The sequence below is a fragment of the Arachis ipaensis genome, chromosome B6, assembly GCF_059453495.1.
Source record: "Arachis ipaensis isolate K30076 ecotype BB chromosome B6, ASM5945349v1, whole genome shotgun sequence".
Lineage (NCBI taxonomy): Eukaryota > Viridiplantae > Streptophyta > Magnoliopsida > Fabales > Fabaceae > Arachis > Arachis ipaensis.
In genome coordinates, this window is record NC_142441.1 from 19,142,554 (window position 1) to 19,163,602 (window position 21,049).

The 21,049-nt window shown below is 38.9% G+C and overlaps 4 protein-coding genes across 4 annotated transcripts; 1 reads left to right on the forward strand and 3 right to left on the reverse strand.

Moving 5' to 3' along the window:
- Positions 1-2,477: 2,477 nt before the first annotated feature.
- LOC107645711 (endoribonuclease Dicer homolog 2) lies at positions 2,478-6,005 on the forward strand. The gene is made up of 9 exons (XM_016349792.3): positions 2,478-2,565; positions 2,712-2,983; positions 3,071-3,474; positions 3,569-3,669; positions 3,766-3,959; positions 4,045-4,254; positions 4,496-4,921; positions 5,043-5,321; positions 5,467-6,005. Exons 1-9 carry the CDS (start codon positions 2,553-2,555, stop codon positions 5,818-5,820), a joined length of 2,253 nt encoding a protein of 750 aa, XP_016205278.1. The 5' UTR covers positions 2,478-2,552; the 3' UTR covers positions 5,821-6,005.
- A 337-nt stretch (positions 6,006-6,342) lies between these two features.
- Positions 6,343-10,121, reverse strand: TROL (thylakoid rhodanese-like protein). The gene is made up of 9 exons (XM_016349791.3): positions 9,267-10,121; positions 8,824-8,926; positions 8,660-8,734; positions 8,107-8,181; positions 7,910-7,984; positions 7,731-7,811; positions 7,357-7,596; positions 6,929-7,123; positions 6,343-6,656 (listed from the first exon to the last, which is right to left on the reverse strand). The coding sequence occupies exons 1-9, from the start codon at positions 9,902-9,904 to the stop codon at positions 6,609-6,611; spliced, it is 1,530 nt and encodes a 509-aa protein (XP_016205277.1). The 5' UTR covers positions 9,905-10,121; the 3' UTR covers positions 6,343-6,608.
- Positions 10,122-18,358: 8,237 nt separating this feature from the next.
- Positions 18,359-18,895, reverse strand: LOC148554786 (uncharacterized). Its single transcript, XM_088490494.1, has one exon. The coding sequence runs from the start codon at positions 18,893-18,895 to the stop codon at positions 18,359-18,361; it is 537 nt and encodes a 178-aa protein (XP_088346620.1).
- Positions 18,896-19,291: 396 nt separating this feature from the next.
- On the reverse strand, positions 19,292-19,822 carry LOC148554787 (uncharacterized). The gene has a single exon (XM_088490495.1). It carries the CDS (start codon positions 19,820-19,822, stop codon positions 19,292-19,294), a length of 531 nt encoding a protein of 176 aa, XP_088346621.1.
- Positions 19,823-21,049: the final 1,227 nt, after the last annotated feature.

The following is a 21,049-nucleotide window of genomic DNA, read 5'->3' on the forward strand; positions in this document are numbered from 1 at the left end:
AAGGCTAGTTTTATCATTACAAAATAGAAAGAAAGTGACAATTAAGGTATATTTAATTTGGGAACGAAATATTCTATTAAATCAAATGCTTTACTCATGATAGGGACTTAATTGAAAAAAAAATATTGGTTCAAGGACCTAATTGAAAGCAAAAAAACTATAGGGATCTAATTGAAAATTTAGCTAAACTATAGGGACTAGCAGAGTAATAAAATATCAAAATAACTACTTGTGCAATAAATTAGGGTTCAAGTTTAGGTTCAGCCACACTCAATAAAATTAGGGTTTAGGGTTTAACTACTCTAAACTAGCTAATGAATAAGTTGCCCAGAGATAGTGGTGGTGCATAGGACATTTCTGGCATAGTAGCAGCACGGACGGTATAGTGACGGTGACAGTGACCAATCGACAGGTTGCATTAGGGGTTTTTAAATAAATTGCAAAAAAATAATAGGGAGAGGGAGGAGGACAACCTACCTAGAAGGAAGAAGGAGGGAGCTCCGGCAGCACAAAAAGCAGCGGCAACAGTGGCAGGAGCGACGAAAATGGCGGCAACAGAGCGACCAACATGATGCAAGGAGTCCATGCAATCTTTGGAGATTGTTGGTGGCGTCGGCGCAGGCAAATAGGGTTGTTAGAGGTGGTTTGAGGGAGAGAGATGCAAAGAGAGAGGATGTTTAGAGAGAGAGTATGTGTGTGGGTTTTTCGAAAGGAGGGGAGAAGGCACGCTATTTCAATTTAGAGCAAATTTACTATCAGATTTATCAGGGGATAAATCCGACGGTAATACATTACGCGTGACCAAAACACAACATTCCATTAAATTGAGCTTTACCGGCGGATAAATCCGCCAGTAATTCCGATAGTAATGATCGCGTCAATTTTTTTTTTTTCCCTCCAACTATTACCGGCGAATTTACTATCGAAAAATTTAATACAATAGTAACTTTTTTATTCGACAAATTTATTGCCAAATTTGTCATTAAATCTGCTGGTAAATCCGACGGTGTTCAACGTTTTTTTTTTGTAGTGATAATAGTAAGATTCTTTTTCTTTCTTTTATTGTTTTTAAGGTGATTAAATAATAATAATAGGTTTTAAGAATGAGAAATGTTAGTGTGTCATCAGAATTTATTTGTTTTGACCATCATTCCGCTATGAACTAAATTCTTTTATTCTAAAAATTCAACAACGTATTTTATCTCATACTTTTAAATATTGATGGTTAACTGATGACAAAAAATAATAAATTCTGATGGCCCTAACATTTCTCTTTAAGAATATGTTATAAGAGAAAAATCAACATTAATAATACTTATTAAAATTTAATTTAAATATAATTATTCTAATCAAATTTTAAAAAATCATAAAAAAAATTCATATGTGCTAATTTGTCCTTCGATAAAAATTAGCATTATTTTTAAAATTCTAAACTCAATTTTAAGATAATATAATTAAGAAAACTCAAACAAGAAAACACCATTACACCAATTTATCACATTAATTATTCTAAAAATTCTTAATAAGAGAATTCACCACAATCTATTAATTTGTTCTATGAAAATTATCATTATATTTTTAAAATTTTAAATACAAAGTTTTATCATCAAAATAATCTTGAGAATACAAGTTTAAGAAGATAACACCAAATTAGAAACATTTAGAAAAATATATAATTTTGAATAAGCGTTTAAGTTTGTAATTTAAAAAGTGCATATATATTCTTTTCTTAAAAATAATTATTGTTGCATTTGTACTTACATGAAACCATATAAACACACAAATCAATTGTTCCATGCAGCAAATGAATAACAAATATTGATAAGATTTATCTAACTTATAATATATTTTTACGAGAAAGGTTCATTCTTGTAATTAATTAGAGGCTAAGGGAAAATAAAACAATATAAGTAGCAAGTCATCGTTCACTTACAAATATAAATAATAATTACTATACAAATACTTTTAATTAAATACAACTTAAACAAAAGTAATTTTACAATAATTAGTAGAAATTTTTTATTACATATTTTTTTTATATAAAATATATATATTAATTTTGTTGGTGTTATGCAAGCATTATAAATCTAGTATTATTAGGAGAGTTAATTCTTTTAATTTTTTTAATTGTTTGAAAAAATATAATTTTTTATATTTAATATTTTTATATATTTTTTATTTTATTTAAAAATGTAAAATAAAAAATTATATTTTATTAAATAATTAAAAAAAATTAAAAGGATCTATTTTTCTGTTATTAATAATAATAATTAGCAAGCCACTGTTAAACTAAAGAAAGAACGGAAGAGTCACTACCCATAATTGAAAATTGAGGTTGCTTGTTAAGCAAGCAACTTGTACACTAAGGAGACCAAAATTCCAATCATTTCATTTGGACGAATGTGGTGTGGTCCCTACTCCCTAACACAGTCACTTCCTCCTCCCTGCTATATATATAGTTAATGCAACTTCACTCCACTCACATATTGATCCTCTAATTTATATCATACCACAAAATCTTCGTACGGATATATATTTGCTGACACATTGTCATGGAACATTCTGGTAACTAACTGGTTACTTTACTTACTAACATCATCATCTTATCTTTTCTTATGGTATATTCGGCAGTTACTTCTGATTTCTGAAACAGTTTTGACTAAAGTTTTCACTTTATTATATTAACAACTTTAAATGACATTTATACGCAGGTAATAATGAACCACAACCCAGATATGTGCCATCCGAACTGGTCAATTGTTCATCAAATGCAGATTGCACTGTAACATACCATTGCTACTTGATTGAGTTGAAGCAGGATTATGAGTGTAACGTATCGGTTCAGGACATTGTTCTTGCAATGAGGACTCAACTTGACTCGGAAATAATAGCAAACACACAATTATTTGAGTTATCTGCCCAAAGAGGGAACATCTCAGTCAATTTCAGACAAGTAGAAACCATTGATCTTAGCCCACATGAGGTAACCTTACTTACATGAAGAACAATATTTGGGTACTACAAGCTTCTTGTTCTTTTGGGGATATATTTGAACACTTAAATTCTACAGGTTCAAACTTGTAGAAGATTTCAGACCACCCTCTTAAGGATCCTTTTGCATGCTGATGTGAATCCAAGAGATGAGTTCTGTTTTGGAGATAATCCTGAAATTGATTATCTTCTGCTCCCAGCCACAGCTGCAAACCAGAGACTTTCAAATTCAGTTGTTGATTGGAACACTATCTCTTGTGTTCCTTTTTCATATGAAAGTACTTGTGACTGTAAGGATCATCATGCTGATGTTATGACCATAAATGGACTAGTTTGCTATTGTAAACTTAGGAATTGTGTGGTCACTACCCCTCATAATAATGAAATTTACATTATTCATGGTATAACGGACTTGAATGGAAACTCACCTCTAAAGAATGGAGGTAAGAAAGCAATTACATACAAGGATCACTTCAAAAACAAGTAAGTAGTATATCTTGTATGTTGTATCTGGTTTATCTACTTGATGTGTTCATAGAGGGCTATAGATAACATGGTTCTTGTTTCAAATTTTCAGACATATTGAACTACGATTTGAACATCAACCCCTACTTGCAGGAACGAGTGTTTTTAAAGTGGGAAATTACCTGCAGAAGAACAGACAAAAAAGGATGAAAGGTTTAACTCTTTGTTGCTCATAAATTCTAGTGAAATTTGTAATACAATTCATTATCAGTATGATGTGAAATGTTTTTATATGTTTTGCCTATTTAGAACCAAGCATGGGATCTTATGAGCTGCCACCAGAACTTTGTAATATAATCATGTCACCAATATCAATCAGAACCATATACTCATTCACATTTGTTCCATCAATCATGCATCGGCTCGAGTCCTTGCTCATTGCTTTCAACTTAAAGAAGATGCTTTCGGATCATTGTACGCAAAATGATATCCCAATCATTAAGGTGTGCTTCTTCTTCCTGTGAAAGATGCATGCCATCACATTATATTTCTTGTTTAAACTTATGAATATATTATTGTTAATTGCAGGTATTGCAAGCAATTACTACAAAGGAATGTCAAGAGGTTTTTGACTATGATTCCTTGGAGACACTTGGAGATTCTTTTCTCAAGTATGCTGCTACCCAACAACTTTTTAAAACCAAACAAAATCTTCGTGAGGGTCCTCTTACTGAAGAGAGGAAGAACATGATTTCGAATGCTCAATTGTTTAAGTTAGGGTGCAGCAGCAGGCTTCAGGTACTCTAATTCCTTAATATTTGTTTTCAAACATTTTACATGTTTGATATCAGTTAGTAATAGATTATGTTGTTTTCTCCTTTATTCAACACTACCATTTTTGTGCTAGAAATTAAAAAATGTTGCTGGATTCTTCATCACTCTGCAATCTGAGTATTGAAGTAGTTTATGTAACAAAGATGGTTATACTTATATGAGGTGGTTTAATTTTTATTCCTTAATGGAAATCTATATGTTGCAGGGCTTCATACGAAAAGAAACTTTGAATCCGAAACAATGGATTATACCGGGTGATAAGTCAGAAGATCTCTCACTTAAAGAAGTGTGTGCTTCTAGCAGAACCAGAGTGTATGCTTGTGGAAGAAAAACAAACATGGAGAACAAGGTTGTTGCTGATGTTGTTGAGGCACTAATTGGTGCCTTCCTTAGCAGTAGCACAGTATCAAGAGGTGAAGAAGATGCTATGGCATTTATGAATTGGATTGGAATTGAGGTTGATACCAACATTATACCATATCAAAGCCACATTAGCATCCCCCTGGAGAATCTTGATAAGCTTTTAGAATCCGAATCCTTATTGAACTATACATTCAAAGACCCTTATCTTTTAGTAGAAGCTCTGACCCATGGTTCTTACAAGCGCCCGGGTGTTCCATCATCTTATCAGGTACTTACAAGACTACTTAGATTCTAATCAGTAAGAACATTTCAACAGAACTAGTATTACTCATTTTCCCTCTTTCTTGTATTGTGATGATTGAAATTTCGAGTGTTAACTTGCCCTGCAGCGGCTAGAATTTCTTGGCGATGCGGTGTTGGACTATTGCATCACGCAGCATTTTTACACGGAGTATCCTGATGCATCGTCTGAATTTTTGACAGTCATGAGGACTATTTCTGTGAATAATGAGTGTTATGCAATTTCAGCCATTAAAGTTAAGTTGCATGAACACATACTCCACAACTCACAGGAACTAGACAAGCAAATTGCAGACACAGTGAATGTTGTTGAGAAGTTAAATTTAAAATCAACTTTTGGATGGGAATTGGAGACATCTTTCCCTCATGTGAGCTTTTATCCTTCAGTGCAAGATTTCTTTCTGATCAAAAGTTGCTTATTCACATTAGTATCATATTCATGAATCTCCTCATTATTAGACTTCTCTGGTATCTTAAATATTTGTCATGAGATAGTATTTCTGTTTCTAACAGGTAGTTGCAGATGTTATGGAATCTGTAGCAGGAGCCATTTATGTTGATTCAGGATACAGTAAAGAGGCTGTGTTCAGAAGCATAAGGCCTCTTTTGGAACCCCTGGTTACACCTGAAACGGCACGGCTTCATCCGATTGGGCAATTGCATGAACTATGCCAAAAAGAAAACTATAAAAGGACAAAAACCCTGGTGTCCCGCAGCAATGGTGAAGCTTCAGTCAAAGTTGAAGTGAAGGCTAATAATGGGATCACTAACAAATTTACTGCTAAAGCTGCAAATGAGAAGACAGCTGAAAAGTTAGCCTCCAAGGAAGTCTTACAGAAACTCCTGAAGGTTCTGAACAAATTATGAATGAATAAAATAGTATTGAATGGAAGTTTGTTTTGGTGGTTATGTGATCATTACTTAGTGTGATTTATTTGTCATTACAAAGAACAAATATTAGAGTCAGAATGAGTTATGGAGAATCATGCTATGGTTATGCAATTGTATTGTTAATGTGAGTTACAGAAGAATGTTGTGAGAGTTGTTGAATACATTAAGTCTCTTATTTTTCATATTAATAATGTATGTAATTTGAATCTTAAGTTGGTTACATTAGTCCTTCCATTGCTTCCATCACTTCAGTGTGGTATCACTTAGCATACTACATCAACAAATTTTGACGCCCTCAACAATGAAAGCGGTGAAAGGATTAATGTGACCAACTTAAAATTTTTGAAAGACAAATTTGATTAAAAAAAATCTTTTAAGAACCAATTTGACATTTACTCTTATTTATTTATACTATTCTTTCACTCTAACACAAGATAGCCAGTTGTAAGAGCAAACAATTTTTATTCCCTATATTAGTAAGAAAAATCACAACATAAGTAATATGAAAGTCAACTCTATAAACTATCCATCAATTACAAAAAGATTGTCGAAAGTAGCATAAATTGAAGAGTATTCACAAAAGATTGTAAATAATACAACCTACCACATGGATCTTATCTTCAACCTAAAATGCTAGGTAAGTTTAAGATTTTTTTGTGGCAAGACCATTGCATTGTACATAAAGATTTTGATATGGCATTGGAAATTTTACACAAAAGATTCCCTGCTATATAATTCTCTTCCTGGTATACAACAACAAAATTCTAGGGCTGTGAAGGGCTAGGAGATGTTGGAGGCTTGAAATCAGGATACTGCAAGTCAAAGAAGGAAAAGGGAGGATAAGCATATATGAAGAAAACAATCTCCTAATTCATTAATTATTATTGGAACAATGTAGTACAAAATTTCTCATCAAAACCATGCACACAAGCTAAAAGTTATACTATACAGGACTAAAACTTCACTCTGCTAAAAGCTTCAAACTTCGATAGAAACCACAGAAATAGGCAGAGATAAAAGAACTGTGTATTGCTAACACTCAAAGGAAGTTAAAATTTTATGAAGCATGGAAGTTGGGACATACGCTTGGGTATGGTGAAAGGGGTCTTGGTGTTGCTGGAGGTGCTTGTGCCTTAACTTCGGCCGAATTTATTTCAGGAGCAGGTGTTGCTACTGCTTCTACTTTGGACTCGGATATAGTGTCCGGAGGAGTAGCTTCTGCTTTCTGTAAATTGGGCTGTGAAGGGGTGGGAGATGTTGGAGGCTTCAAATCAGGATACTGCAAAGTAAAGAAGGAAAAAAGGGTAACACTGATGAACATGAAGAACAATAAGCATATGTAAAGGAAAAACAAATTATCAGAGGGGTCTCAGGATAGATGGTTACGGTTAATTACAAAACAAAATCATATATGGAAGATCAGTTCCAAGAAAATTGGCTGCTATAAGTAAATCTAATCAATACAGCAAGTGAAAATTTTATGAAGCAATGAAGCTGAGAGTTGAGACATACACTGGTGTATGGTGAAAGGGGTGTTGGAGTCCCTGGAACTGATTGTGCCTTAACTTCGGCCGAATTTATTTCCGGAGCAGGGGCTGCTACTGCATCTACTTTGGACTCAGATATAGTGTCAGGAGTAGCTTCTGCTTTCTGTACAGTCGTATCTGATGTAGTAGGCTCGGAGGTTTGTTCCGTTGGTGCAGGAAGAACCTTATTGTTGGTGGAAGTCGGTAGAAGAGCCTTTCCAATTTGCTAATGTTCACAACCATACAACAACAACAGGATATGAAGGGGCAGAAATGAGTTTCACATTAAGCAATTTTTTAGAAATAGCTATGTTATATTGTTTATGAATTAATGAAGAAGGGAAAAAATGTCATAAGTACCTTTATTTCATCACCAAGCTCCTTAGGGGCAATCTTGGTGTTCAAGAACTCATCGATCTGTTGTAGTGTTCGCTTTCGATCCTGTCATATAAAATAAAAGAACTTACATGGAATGCTTTATGTAGAAAAATAAACATACACTGTATCCATAGACAATTTGATGACTCCACTGTATTTACCTCAGCATATAGAAGCTTCCTGCTAGCAAACTGAATAATTGCAGCTGATCCTAAAAGTTGGAGAATTGTTTCTATCTGTACAGTATAGATAGAGAAACAGCATCAACAAACAACTCCACATCAGTATAGATGTGTCAGAATATGATTTTTTCTTGGGAAAAAGAGAAATAGTATGTAAAGTAACTCATCAAGTCAACCTCGGTAAAAGCTAATACACCGAGTCCGGTAGCTGCAGCAATCCCAAGAGTAACAGCCAAACCATCAGAGCTCTCCTGCAGTAAACTTCCATCAATTAGAAATTCACAGAAATGTAGTGATACATTAAGATCGCAAACAATGACTATCAGTTTTAAATCGAAAATATGTTATGAACATCAAAATCTTGTATTTCCATATGATAATTTTGTCCTCCAATCCAATGAACCAAGTAACATTATGTAAGTAAATTCAATATCTCAAGCAGGATGCTACAAAACATATTCAAAGTGATGAAACAAGTGCTTCTGATCCAGAATCTAGAACAACATTAATATAAACATCCGTACATTTATGAACATTATGCATAAGAATATAGATAAACTTTAATAATATAATGAAAAGTGTATCCATCTAAGACAGCATCATACGTTGATAAGTTCCTTTTCTCACCAGCTTAAATTCTCAATTGAACTAAGCTATCAATATTCATATTATGAGTGTGCATCCAAATCGAAAATTAAAACTAATATTAGAGAAAGAAGAGATACATACTCCAATAGCCTCTGCCAAATTGCCAAAATCCAAACTCAAGCCTTTCTTTGGTGGTGTCCAAGGAAGCCCACTATTCTGCAGTCCATTCAATCAGATTGAGAATATGGTAAGCAGATAAAAAATTAACATCTCTAAGTTGAAAAGCGGTGAGTGACACTAGATACCTTCCATCCCCGTGGTCCTTCTGCACCATCCTTGATTGCATAAGCAGCTTTAAATCCATTAGCAGTGACCAACTCAGCAACGAGTTCGGCGTTCCCATCAAACCTAGCTTCCATCACAAGTTCACTCAATCAGCTGCAAGTCTTTACTCTTCGTAACTCAAAAGAACAACAAAATAGGTAGTTGAATTAATTAAGATGCCAATGTAGACTGAACTTGGCAGCTTCATTAACTCCTTACTCAAGAATTTCATTTTAAAAAGTCTTGTTTCTATTTTAGAAAGATCTAGTCATTTAAACCAAGCTAATTGACAGCCCCATTAACCTTTCAACATCGAAAAACATTCTTTTTCCACAATCAATAGCCAAAATGAAATGATAGAATGTGATATATATTAATGGCAAACAAAACAATGAAAAAGGAAACTGCTTTGAACTCTACTCACTTGTCCAGAATGAACAGAGTAGAATTCTCTGGATCCTTGAACTTCAAAGAAAGTTTCTGCAGGAATCTTGGCTTATCATCACCATTGTAAGCAATTGAAACTTGTTTCTTCCTCAAACCTCCAACATCCGGTGTACCCTCAATCCTAAATTCTGAAGGTGCTCTTATATCAAGCAACTGAGCATTGTCATCAGCACCAAGTTTTGCATACGCATTCTTTGCAGATTCAACTCCCCATGGCTTAGGCTTCTTCAGAACCTGTGACAAGACCAGAGGGACAGCCAAAATAGCTACTCCTCCAGCTATAACAGCAGGATTCTCTGTTCCAAAACTGATAACACTATCTATAACTCCGTTGATATCAAAATCCCCAGAACTAGAAGGAACATTCACTGATTGCTGCAAAGCCTCTTCATATGTTAAAGCTCTAGCGGCAAGTCCAGTGTTGAAAACAGAAGCTGCAAGAATCAGACCCTTGGATAAACACTGTTGCAAAGTAGGTTGGGTGTTGTTAGAAGTGGAAAAGTTTGAGACTTTGCACGCGGAAATTGTAGCAAGTGAAGAGAATTTTCTGGGTTGTTTTCTTGTGTCAGAAAGCACAGATAAAGGGGTCAAGCCAACAGCATTGAGGGCCTCCATAGCATAATTATGTGCCAAAGATTTTATCTTTGGGACTCAGATTACGAGCAGAAAAGGTTCAAGTGTATGAATGTGAAGTAGTAACATGAGAATTTAGATGCTGGTTTTGTTTTTGTTGTGGCTGTGGGTGTGATTTGAGTGGAGAAAGTGAGGAGTAAGAGAGACAGAGAATGGGTGTGCTTTTGGGTGGAGGTAGGTGCTGACGTGGAAGGGATATGAGAAACCATCCATTGAGTGGTTGACACGTATCGAATGAGGATGAGACGCTGAAAACTTTGGAGGCTTCATGGTTTACGAGTGTGTGGCCTAGAAACGTTGGAGAAGTGTTTAGAAACTAGTAAACTACCACACTGAATGTTATTTATGGGGAATGCCAAATAGAAAAAATGTGGTAAATGACTGAGAAAGTGTGGCCAAATAAGATGATACATAGTGACCGAGTCGATGAAAAAACTTTATGAGCTTAATTTTAAATTTAATCAATTATTCGAGGAGGAAAAAAAAGAAAAGAAAAGAAAATACATATAATAAGACAGAAAAAGAAAGCCTCTCCTAAGAAAGGTAGTTAAGTTAGATGCAGGTTGTAGCTCAGAGGTGTGTATAACTACTTTAACTAACGTTGTGATATGTTTAATAAGTAATAACAAGCTCACAAACATACCTATCAATCTATCATTATACAACACTCGATGTAAAACCAATAAACATGTGCTGTTTAACTACTGAAATAAAAATCAGTGTTGCTGAAAGAGCCGATAAGTTTGCTTCATGTTCATCTCTGATTCTGTTTCTAGTACTCATGAGGCTTAAAAAATTAAATAAAGTCTAAGATTAGTGCGAGGAATGATGGTTTGAAAACTCTCTTGCTTGGATCATGAAAGAAATGCATTCCCATGTGACCCTAACAGAGAGGATGTATCATGAAACAAAAGCGCTTTATGTATTTACTATTTAAGGATCTGGATGGGGATGATAAGATGGTTGTGATTAACGTGACTATTGTTGGCTAAAAAATAAAATAGAATTGAGTGGTGTTATTCTCTAATATAGTGGTCTTTACTTCTTGTATTGTCCGAGATGATTTAGTAAATTTAAAAAAAAAAAAAAAAATTTGCATATGCATCTTGCATAATACAGGAAAACATTTGAAAAATATTTTTAATAATGTATCTCGCTTAGTGCGAGAAAGTTTCTTTTTTTTTTTTAAATAAAAATCAATCATTAATTGCGAAAAGCGTTTTTAAAATAAAAACAGAAGAAGAACAAATTAAATAGAGTATTAAATTAGCTATAGTACTTGTTACGTTGGGTAACCGGAGATTAATGGGTTAGACTTGTGAGGTTGGCCCAAACGTCAGAAGGAGGTGATCTCCGACTTGGCTTGCGTCTGGAGCTGCCATCCAACTTGTATGTATGATGGAATGGGGGTGGTACCTGCAAAGACACTCCGATATCTAAGTCAGATTTAGCAGGTTTGGAGAGTATTGGAACTTAGAGATACCTGAGGGGTGTCAGTGTATTTATAGTGGTGAACCAATAACCACCGTTGGAGTAGTTCCACTTTTTAAGGTGGATAACCGTCCCTTTATCTTAGGGTTGTTGAGATATGACTCATGGAAGTGGATTGAGAGATTTTAGGGGCAGTTACTTATTTGAGTAAGTGTTATCTGTCAGGTATCCTTTGATCCCGACTTCTTTGGAATGGAGTCTGTATTTGATCCGACCTCTTTATAAGGATGTCGGTGGATAGCGAAGGCCAATCTTTGGATTGGGCCTTTTTGGTTTATTTGGACCTGAGTCTTAGTGTTGGGTCAGGGTATAAACAGTGCCCCTACTCGAGTCCGATCTCTTTCACTTATGAGTTGGATTCGAGTATTTGAACTTGGACTTGTAGCCGACGTGATTTTAAACCGACGTGATTTTGAAACCGACGTGATTTGAAACCGACATGATTTGAATTTCTCAACAGTCGCGTCTAATCAAACGTCGTGTCTGTTACGGGTTTTGCATTTACACGTGGGAGCAGTTACATTGGTAACAGCGCATTTCTTTAATATTGCGTCGCTTTTTACCAAGTTGCCCTTGGTGTGTTTATAAATGATTTTCCCTCTCTTTTCTTTATTTTCTTTCGCCTTCTAAAAAACTTCCTGCATATACTCTCTGTTTCTTTCAAAGGAAAAATTCTCTACTCTTCCTTTTTTTTTTTTTGGAGTGCTTCGCTGCTGCTTTGTTCGTTTTCCTTCGCTCTTATCAAAGGTTAGTCTCTTCTTCTTCCCTACTTTATTATTTGATGCTTTATTTTGCACATTGGAGGAGTTTTTTATGTGTTCGTAGCGAGTCTGTCTGTAGCTTTAGTGACTCTGTTTTATTGAGGGATTGATTTATTCTTTTAGAGACCCCGTTTTTTATCTTTTTTTCGTTTTTCTTTGTAGATCTCGTTGTCTTTTTACCTATTTCTTTTTTATTGGAAAAGATGTCTTCCCTCGAGTCCCTTTCGCAATGGGTGGATGATACTGTTATGGAGGAAAGTCCTTTAGTAGATGTAGATTATATCACCGACCTTCGCACCCATCATAGGATCTATAGCGATGAGATTGATAAGCCTAAATATGAGTTGGTAGCCCCGGGTCCTGAAGACCGGATTTGTTTCAGGAGGGTTTTTGAATCAGATCCCCATTTTTTCTTCATGTATGACTGTCTTTTCACCCGTCTGGGGTTTTTTTGCCTTTTTCTGACTTTGAGATAGAGGTTCTGAACCATTGTCGAGTTGCTCTTACTCAACTCCACCCCAATTCTTGGGGTTTTATGAAAATTTACCAACTTGTCAGCCGAGAGATGGACTTCCCGACCTCCACAAAAATCTTTTTTTATCTTTTTCATCTGACCAAGCCTTTTAGTGGTCAAAATAATAAGCAGCAGTGGGTGTCTTTCTGGGCCATTCAAGGTCAGAAAGTTTTTTCTATCTTTGACGAGTCTTTTCATGATTTTAAAAACTTTTTCTTCAAAATTCAAGCCGTAGAGGGTCACCATCCTTTTTTCTGGACGAAAATTCTTCTCCCTGCTTTCCTCTTTATTGGTTAGAGGCCTCTCTTGTGGAGAAATATGGCCTAGATGACTTGGATGAGGTTGAGGAGGCCGTTGTGGGGTTCTTCCGAGAAGTTTGGGGAAGGGCCCCTAATCTGGACACGAAAAAGTTTCTTCTCGGTTCTCCACGTTTTGTGCAGACCCAATTAGGTAGCTTTCATTTTTCCTTTTTGTTGATTTTGGTAGCTTCCGACTTATAGTCTTCCGACTTGTAGTCTTCCGATTTGTTGACTAATCCTTTGTTTTATTCTTTTCAGAGATGGTGAAAGAAGGATCCAGCACCTCCTACTAGAAGGTTCAGGATGCCAAGAGAAGATCGCGAGCATGGGTTGATGCCGCGAGGGCTGCCGGCACTCTTCCTCCTCCTTTTCCTCCTCCTCCTCGTGATCTGGGGACCTCTTCTCGTCCCATTATGGTAACTTCTGCTTTTGCTTCTTCTCTTCCTCCTCCCATTCTTCATGCCGAGCTTCCCCTGAACCTGAGAAGAAGAAGCGTAAGACTTCGGGGTCTGGCTCTTCTTCTAGGGATTTTGATGGTCTCCAATTTGTTCAGAATCACATCTTTTACCATACTCAAATTAATATGGATGATGCTTCCATTCGAAACCATCTTAATATCCTGGTTCAGGGGAGTGTTCAGGCTGCAGGGGTATGTACAAAACTTCTTGATATCTTGGACCAAACTCCCCTCAACTCTTTGGGTTCTACCCGAAAGGTTGAGGAGTTGGAGGGGAGGATTGGCCTCTATCAAGAGGAAGAGAAGAGGCTCCAGGGGGAAGTTACTTGGTTGAAGGAGGAGAGGTCCCAACTTCAGGAGAGGGAGAAGAAGTTGATGACCCAGTGTGCCATGGCAGAGGGCCTGAAGGAGAAGGCGGAGCAGAATTATGTTAGGGTCTTTACCGAGAATATTGATCTCCAGCGGGAGTTGGAGAAAGGTCGGGAGGCTTATCAGGATTTGGAGGACTCCGTGGTGGAGAGCTCGGAGGAGGCCTGGAGAATTTTCAGAGAGCAAGTCGAAGTTATTGCTCCTGGCCTGGATCTTTCCCATCTTGATCCTGATAAGATTGTTGTGGATGGGGCTATTGTTTCTCCTCCCCGACCTGAAACGAATTCTGAGCTGAAGACCCGTGGACAAAGACTTGTAGAATCTCCTCCTCGTAAGGATCAACCAGAGGGATCTCAGCCCACGTCTTCAGATGTTCCGACCCCTGCTGCCGAAGAGACTGTTCTGTCCTCTCCTGCCGCTGATCCGACCTCTCTTCCTTCTGATGACTCTTAATTTTTTCTTCTTCTAATTGAACTGAGCTATTTGGGGCCCGGCTTGTGGGCCCCTTGTTGAACAATTTTATTTGTTGTTGTGGTGGTTTGTTGTTGACTTCTCTGGCCTCTTTAGGCCGTTAACAAAAAATGCGCTTTTAACTTTTTGCCCTTTTTTGGATAAGAGCTTTATAGCATATTTGGTGCGTGCATGCTTTCTGCAATTTCTTTTGCTAGGTTTCTCGTAGAAAAAACCTCTTCGATCTTTTTGCTTTGAAAAAACCTTTCATCTTGACAGGCTGTATTTTATCTAAGTTACTTGATTTACTTGAGACAGCTTCTGTCTTTGATTTTTTATGGGTTTTCTTGTCTCTTTTTGTATTCCTTGTACTCAATTTTCGCTTATTGAGTTTTTGTAACTTAGGTTATTTTTGCGATGCATTTCTATTTTCTCGGTTCCTCTGACTAAGTAGTCGTTTTAAGTTTTGGAATTCCGAGTTACTATGATCGATCGTGTAACCTCTTTACACCAACTTGTACCTCATCGTTTTATCCTACCGACCGCGTAGGTCGAGCATGGGATTTTTACGTTTTATCAAGCTTAAGTTTGTGCATTTCATAGAATAATGATAACAGCTATTGGAATTTATAAAGAGATGTGGTAAAAAGATCTTTATTCATTTGATGAAGGTACTTTTTTGCTACTAGGGGAGTCTTCAACACTTATTCTTCCCTAGCTTCCACTTTGATGCCTCGTTAAAACCCCCATCAGGAAAACCCTTTTTGGAAAAAAACCATGAAGTCGGGAAAAAGAGTACACCAAGGAGTGAAGTTCGCTTTTAACTATAGTACATTTTCATATTACAAGCATGCCACGACCTTGGTAGCTCAGTACCGTTCAAGTCGGTTACCTTGTAGTATCCCTTTCCTAAGACTTCACTTATCTTATATGGCCCTTTCCAGTTGGTAGCGAGCTTTCCTTCTCCCGACTTGTTGACTCTGATATCATTTCTGATCAAAACCAAATCTTCTGGGGCGAAGCTTCTTCGAATGAATTTCTTGTTGTACCTGTTTGTCATTCTTTGCTTTAATGACAAACAGATCAAAACCTCGTCGTAGAAGGTCACCCTTGGACTTTGCTCGTTGATTTCGACTAGTATCATGGCTTATATACCATAAGCAAGTCGGAAGGGTGTTTCTCCTGTGGCAGACTAAGGTGTAGTCCGATAAGCCCATAGTACTTGAAGGAGTTCTTCAGCCCATGCTCCCTTTGCATCTTGCAGCCTTTTCTTCAACCCAGCCAGTATGACTTTGTTAGCTGCTTCAGCTTGTCCGTTTGCTTGCGGGTGCTCTACCGAGGTGAACTGATGCTTGATCTTCATACTGGCTACCAGTTTTCTGAAGGTGAAGTCAGTGAACTGAGTTCCATTATCAGTAGTAATGGAGTCAGGGACTTCATACCTTGTGATAATATTTTTGTAGAGGAACTTCCGACTTCTTTGGGCTGTGATGGTGGCTAATGGTTCTGCTTCGATCCACTTCGTGAAGTAATCTACTCCCACTATTAGATACTTTACTTGTCCAGGCGCTTGGGGAAAGGGTCCCAATAGGTCCAATCCCTATTTTGCAAAAAGCCATGGAGAAGTTATACTAATGAGCTCCTCGGGGGGGGGGAGCGACATGGAAGTTTGCATGCATTTGGCATGGCTGACATTTTTTCACGAAGTTGGTGGCATCTTTCTGCAAGGTCGGCCAGTAGAACCCGGCGCGTATGACTTTTCTAGCCAACGACCTTGCTCCGAGATGGTTCCCACAGATACCAGTATGGACCTCTTCTAAGACTTCTATTGTCCTTGAGGTCGGGACACACTTCAACAATGGTGTAGCTACTCTTCTTTTATAGAGGATATTTTTTTACCAAAGTGTAGTTTTGTGCTTTCCTCTGGATTTTCTTTGCCTCTTTTTCCTCTTTGGGTAGGATGTCGAATTTGATGTATTCGATTAGTGGGTTCATCCATCCGAGGTCCAATCCGGATACTTCAAGGACGTCTTGTCTGCCCTCTGTTTTTGTAACTGAGGGTTCTTGGAGAGTTTCTTGAATCAGGCTTCTATTATTCCCTCCTGGCTTGGTACTTGCTAGTTTGGAGAGTGCATTTGCTCTGCTGTTGAGATCCCAAGTTATGTGTTTGACATCGGTCTCTGAAAAATGCCTAAGATGCTCCAAGGTTTTGTCTAAGTACCTATTCATGTTGGGGTCTTTAGCCTGATACTCTCCATTTATTTGGGAGGTCACCACCTGGGAGTCGCTGAATACGACTACTTTGGTCGCACCGACTTCTTCGGCCAGATTTAACCCTGCAATCAATGCTTCATACTCTACTTGATTGTTAGAAGCCGGAAATTTAAATTTGAGGGAGACTTCTACTTGGGTTCCCTCCTGGTTGACTAATATTATGCTTGCACCGCTTCCGACTTTGTTGGAGGATCCATCCACGTATAGCTCCCATGTAGTGGAGGCTTCCTCTTGATCCCCTGCATATTCTGCCATGAAGTCGGTGAGGCATTGGGCTTTAATGGCCATCCGAGTTTCGTACTTAAGGTCAAACTCGGATAGTTCTATGGCCCATTGAGTCATTCTACCCGCAATATTTGTTTTCTGAAGGATTTGCTTCATGGGCTGGTTCGTTCGAACTTTAATTGTGTGTGCTTGAAAATAAGGTGGTAATCTTCGAGAGGCTACGATTAAGGCATACGCAAACTTTTCAAGTTTTTGATACCTTAATTCAGGGCCTTGTAGGACTTTGCTGGTAAAGTATACAGGATGCTGCCCGTCCTCGTCTTTCCATATTAGGGATGATGCTACAGCTTTGTCGGCTACGGACAAATACAGGACGAGTTTCTCCCCAACTTTAGGTCGGGTCAGAATGGGAGGTTGGCTTAAAAACCTTTTGAACTCCTGGAATGCTTCTTCGCACTCAAAAGTCCGTTCGAACTGGCATCCTTTTCTTAGTAGAGAGAAGAGAGGTAGGGATCTTAGCGCTGATCCTGCCAAGAACCTGGAGAGAGCTGCAAGTCGACCATTCAACTACTGGACCTCTCTTAAGCAAGTCAGGTTTTTCATTTCTAGGACTGTTTTGCACTTGTCGGGGTTGGCTTCAACCCCCCTTTGTGTAAGCATAAATCCCAAAAATTTTCCTGCCTCCACAGTAAAGGTGCACTTTGCGGGATTCAACCTCATCCCATGCATCCTAATGGTGTTGAAGACTTGCGAGAGGTCAGTCAAGAGGTCGGCCTCATCCTTGGTTTTTACTAGCATGTTGTCTACATAGACTTCCATTAGATTCCCAAGGTGAGGTGCAAACACCTTGTTCATCAGCCTTTGATATGTGGCTCCTGCATTTTTAACCCAAAAGGCATGACCACATAGCAATAGTTTGCTCTTGACGTGATGAAAGATGTTTTTTCTTAATCCGGCTTATACATCGGAATTTGGTTATATCCCGAGTACGCATCCATGAACGACAAGTATTGATACCCTGAGCTGGAGTCTACCAAGGTATCAATGTTTGGGAGTGGATATGGGTCTTTAGGACACGCCTTGTTCAGGTCGGTGTAATCGAAGCACATCCTCCACTTGTCGTTTTGCTTTTTGACCAGCACCACATTTGCCAGCCACGCCAGATATTTAACCTCTTTGATGAAGTTGGCTTCTAGGAGGGCTTGTATTTGCTCTTCCACCACTTGGGCCCGTTCAGGTCCAAGCTTCCGTCTTCTTTGCTGAACAGGTCGCGATCCGGGGTACACTGATAGTCTATGCGACATGAGTTTGGGATCTATCCCTGGCATGTCGGACGCTTTCCAGGCAAAGAGGTCGGAATTCTCTTGTAGGAGCCTTATAAGCTTCTGGTTCATATTTTCTTGCAGGCTGGCTCCTATGTTGGTATTTTTTTCTTCCTCTTTTTCGACCTGTACCTCTTCAGTTTTTCCCCCGAGTTGTGGTCGCAACTCTTCTTTAGCTCTGATTCCTTCGAGCTCAATTCTGTGCACCTCCTTGCCCTTTCCTCTCAGGTTCAGGCTTTCATTATAACATTTTCTTGCCAATTTTTGGTCTCCCCTAATGGTTGTAATTCTCTCTGTTGTTGGAAATTTCATGCAAAGGGGGGGGGGGGGTGGACACCACTGCTCTAAGCCGATTTAGGGTTGTTCTGCCTATTAGAGCATTGTAGGCGGAACCCACATCAACGACTAGGAAGTCGATGCTCAGAGTTTTTGATTTTGCCCCTTTTCCAAAAGTTGTGTGTAGGGGTATGTATCCTAGTGGCTTTATTAGTGTATCCCCCAGCCCATATAGAGTATCGGGGTAAGCTCTTAACTCCGTTTCATCCAATCCCAGATTATTAAATGCTGGTTTGAATAGGATATCGGTCGAACTCCCCTGATCCACCAGGGTTCTATGTAGATGGGCATTGGCAAGGATCATGGTTATCACAACTGGATCGTCATGTCCAGGAATGATACCTTGCCCATCTTCTTTAGTAAAAGAGATGGTTGGGAGGTCGGGAATTTTGCCCCCGACGTGGTAGACTTCCTTCAGGTGCCTTTTGCGAGACGACTTTGTCAGACCACCTCCAGCAAACCCTCCCGAGATCATATGTATATGTTCCGGGGTCTGTGGTGGCGGGTCTCTTCAGTCCTCGTCGTCTCGCTTTCTCTTGCCATGATGGTCCGACCTTTCCATGAGATACCTGTCAAGCCGACCTTCTCTAGCCAGCTTTTCTATCACATTTTTTAGGTCGTAACAATCATTTGTTGAGTGACCATATAGTTTATGGTACTCACAGTAGTCACTATGATTTCCCCCCATTTTGTTTTTAATGAGCCTAGGGGGAGGTAGTCTTTCAATATGACAATTTTCCCTGTAGACATCAAGTAAGGAAACTTGTAGAGGAGTATAGGAGTGATATCTCCTAGGCCTTTCAGGGCCGACTTCCTCTTTTTTCTTGGGCTCTCTCTCTTTCTCATTTGATGAGTGAGAGTGCTCAGGTCGCTAGTTCAGCTCTCGCAGTCTGGCATTTTTCTCTATGTTGATGTACTTTTCAGCTCTCTCCTGTACATCGCTCAGAGAGGTCGGGTGCCTTTTCGAGATGGACTGAGAGAAGAGACCTTCTCGGAGTCCATTTACTAGGCCCATAATCACTGCCTCTGTGGGTAGGTCTTGGATTTTTAAACACGCCTTGTTGAACCTCTCTATGTAGTCCTTTAGAGATTCTCCGACCTCCTGTTTTACTCTCAGGAGGTTCGATGCGTGCTTTACTTTGTCCTTTTGGATGGAGAATCGCATCAGGAACTTCCGAGAGAGGTCGTCGAAGCTAGTGACTGACCTTGGTGGGAGGCCATCGAACCATTTCATTGCTGCTTTCGTCAGGGTTGTCGAGAAAGCCTTGCAGCGAGTGGCATCAGAAGCGTCGGCTAGATACATCCGACTTTTAAAATTGCTTAAGTGATGCTTTGGGTTAGTAGTTCCATCGTAGAGGTCCATATCAGGGCTTTTAAAGTTCTTTGGAACTTTTGCCCTCATTATACCCTCGCTGAACGGGTCTTCCCTTCCTAAGAGAGAATCTTCTCGGTCACTGCAAGAGTTTCAACCTCGGAGAGAGGACTCTAATCTTAGGAGCTTTTCTTCAAGCTCCTTTCATCGCTCGATCTCACTTTTCAAATTCCTCTCTGCCTCTCGTTGCGGTTCCAGCTCTTGCTCCAGCTGTTCCAACCGTCCCTGGTGGCCATGAACAATCCCATGAAATCAGTTGCATAGGGTTGTCCTCCTTTGCCGGATTCGTGTCCCTCAAAGGAGTTTTTCTTTGGGTCTTTCACCCCTGAGGTACCTTCTCAGTGCTGATTAGTCACTCCTTGGTGAGTGACTATAGCTCTGTCATCGTTACCAGCATCTTGATTCTCTTGCTCAGAATCAGACGCTGTGTTTCCATCCTCGTTAAAATTGTCCGCCATTACTGGTTGATCTCTCGGGTCCCTGGCAACGGCGCCAATATTACGTTGGGTAACCGGAGATTAATGGGCTAGACTTGTGAGGTTGGCCCAAACGTCAGAAAGAGGTGATCTCCAACTTGGCTTGCGTCTGGAGCTGCCGTCCGACTTGTATGTATAATGGAATGGGGGGTGGTACCTGCAAAAACACTCTGATATCTAAGTCACCAAAGGGTTTGGCAGGTTTGGAGAGTATTAGAACTTAGAGATACCTGAGGGGTGTCAGTGTATTTATAGTAGTGAACCAATAACCACCGTTGGAGTAATTCCACTTTTTAAGGTGGATAACCGTCCCTTTATCTTAGGGTTGTTGAGATATGGCTCTTGGAAGTGGGTTGAGAGATTTTATGAGCAGTTACTTATTTGAATAAGTGTTATTTGCCAACTATCCTTTGATCCCGACTTCTTTGGAGTGGAGTCTATATTTGATCCGACCTCCTTATAAGGAGGTCGGTGGATAGCGAAAGCCAATCTTTAGATTGGACCTTTTTGGTTTATTTGGACCTGGGTCTTAGTGTTGGGTCATGGTATGTGTTAGTGTTGCAAGTGTGAGGAGTGTTGAAGTTAGTCCCACATCAAAGAAAGCATGGAAGAGTGAGGAGTTTATAAGATGAGAGACCCATTAACTTGACACCTTAAGGTTTTGAGTTGGATGTGGTGTCTTCTCATTTTATGTTCTCTCACTTGATTCCTCCCCGAATTCTCCCCGGTTGTCGAGAGCTCCCCACGGTGGCCCCAACAAAGTGGTATCAGAGCCGATGGT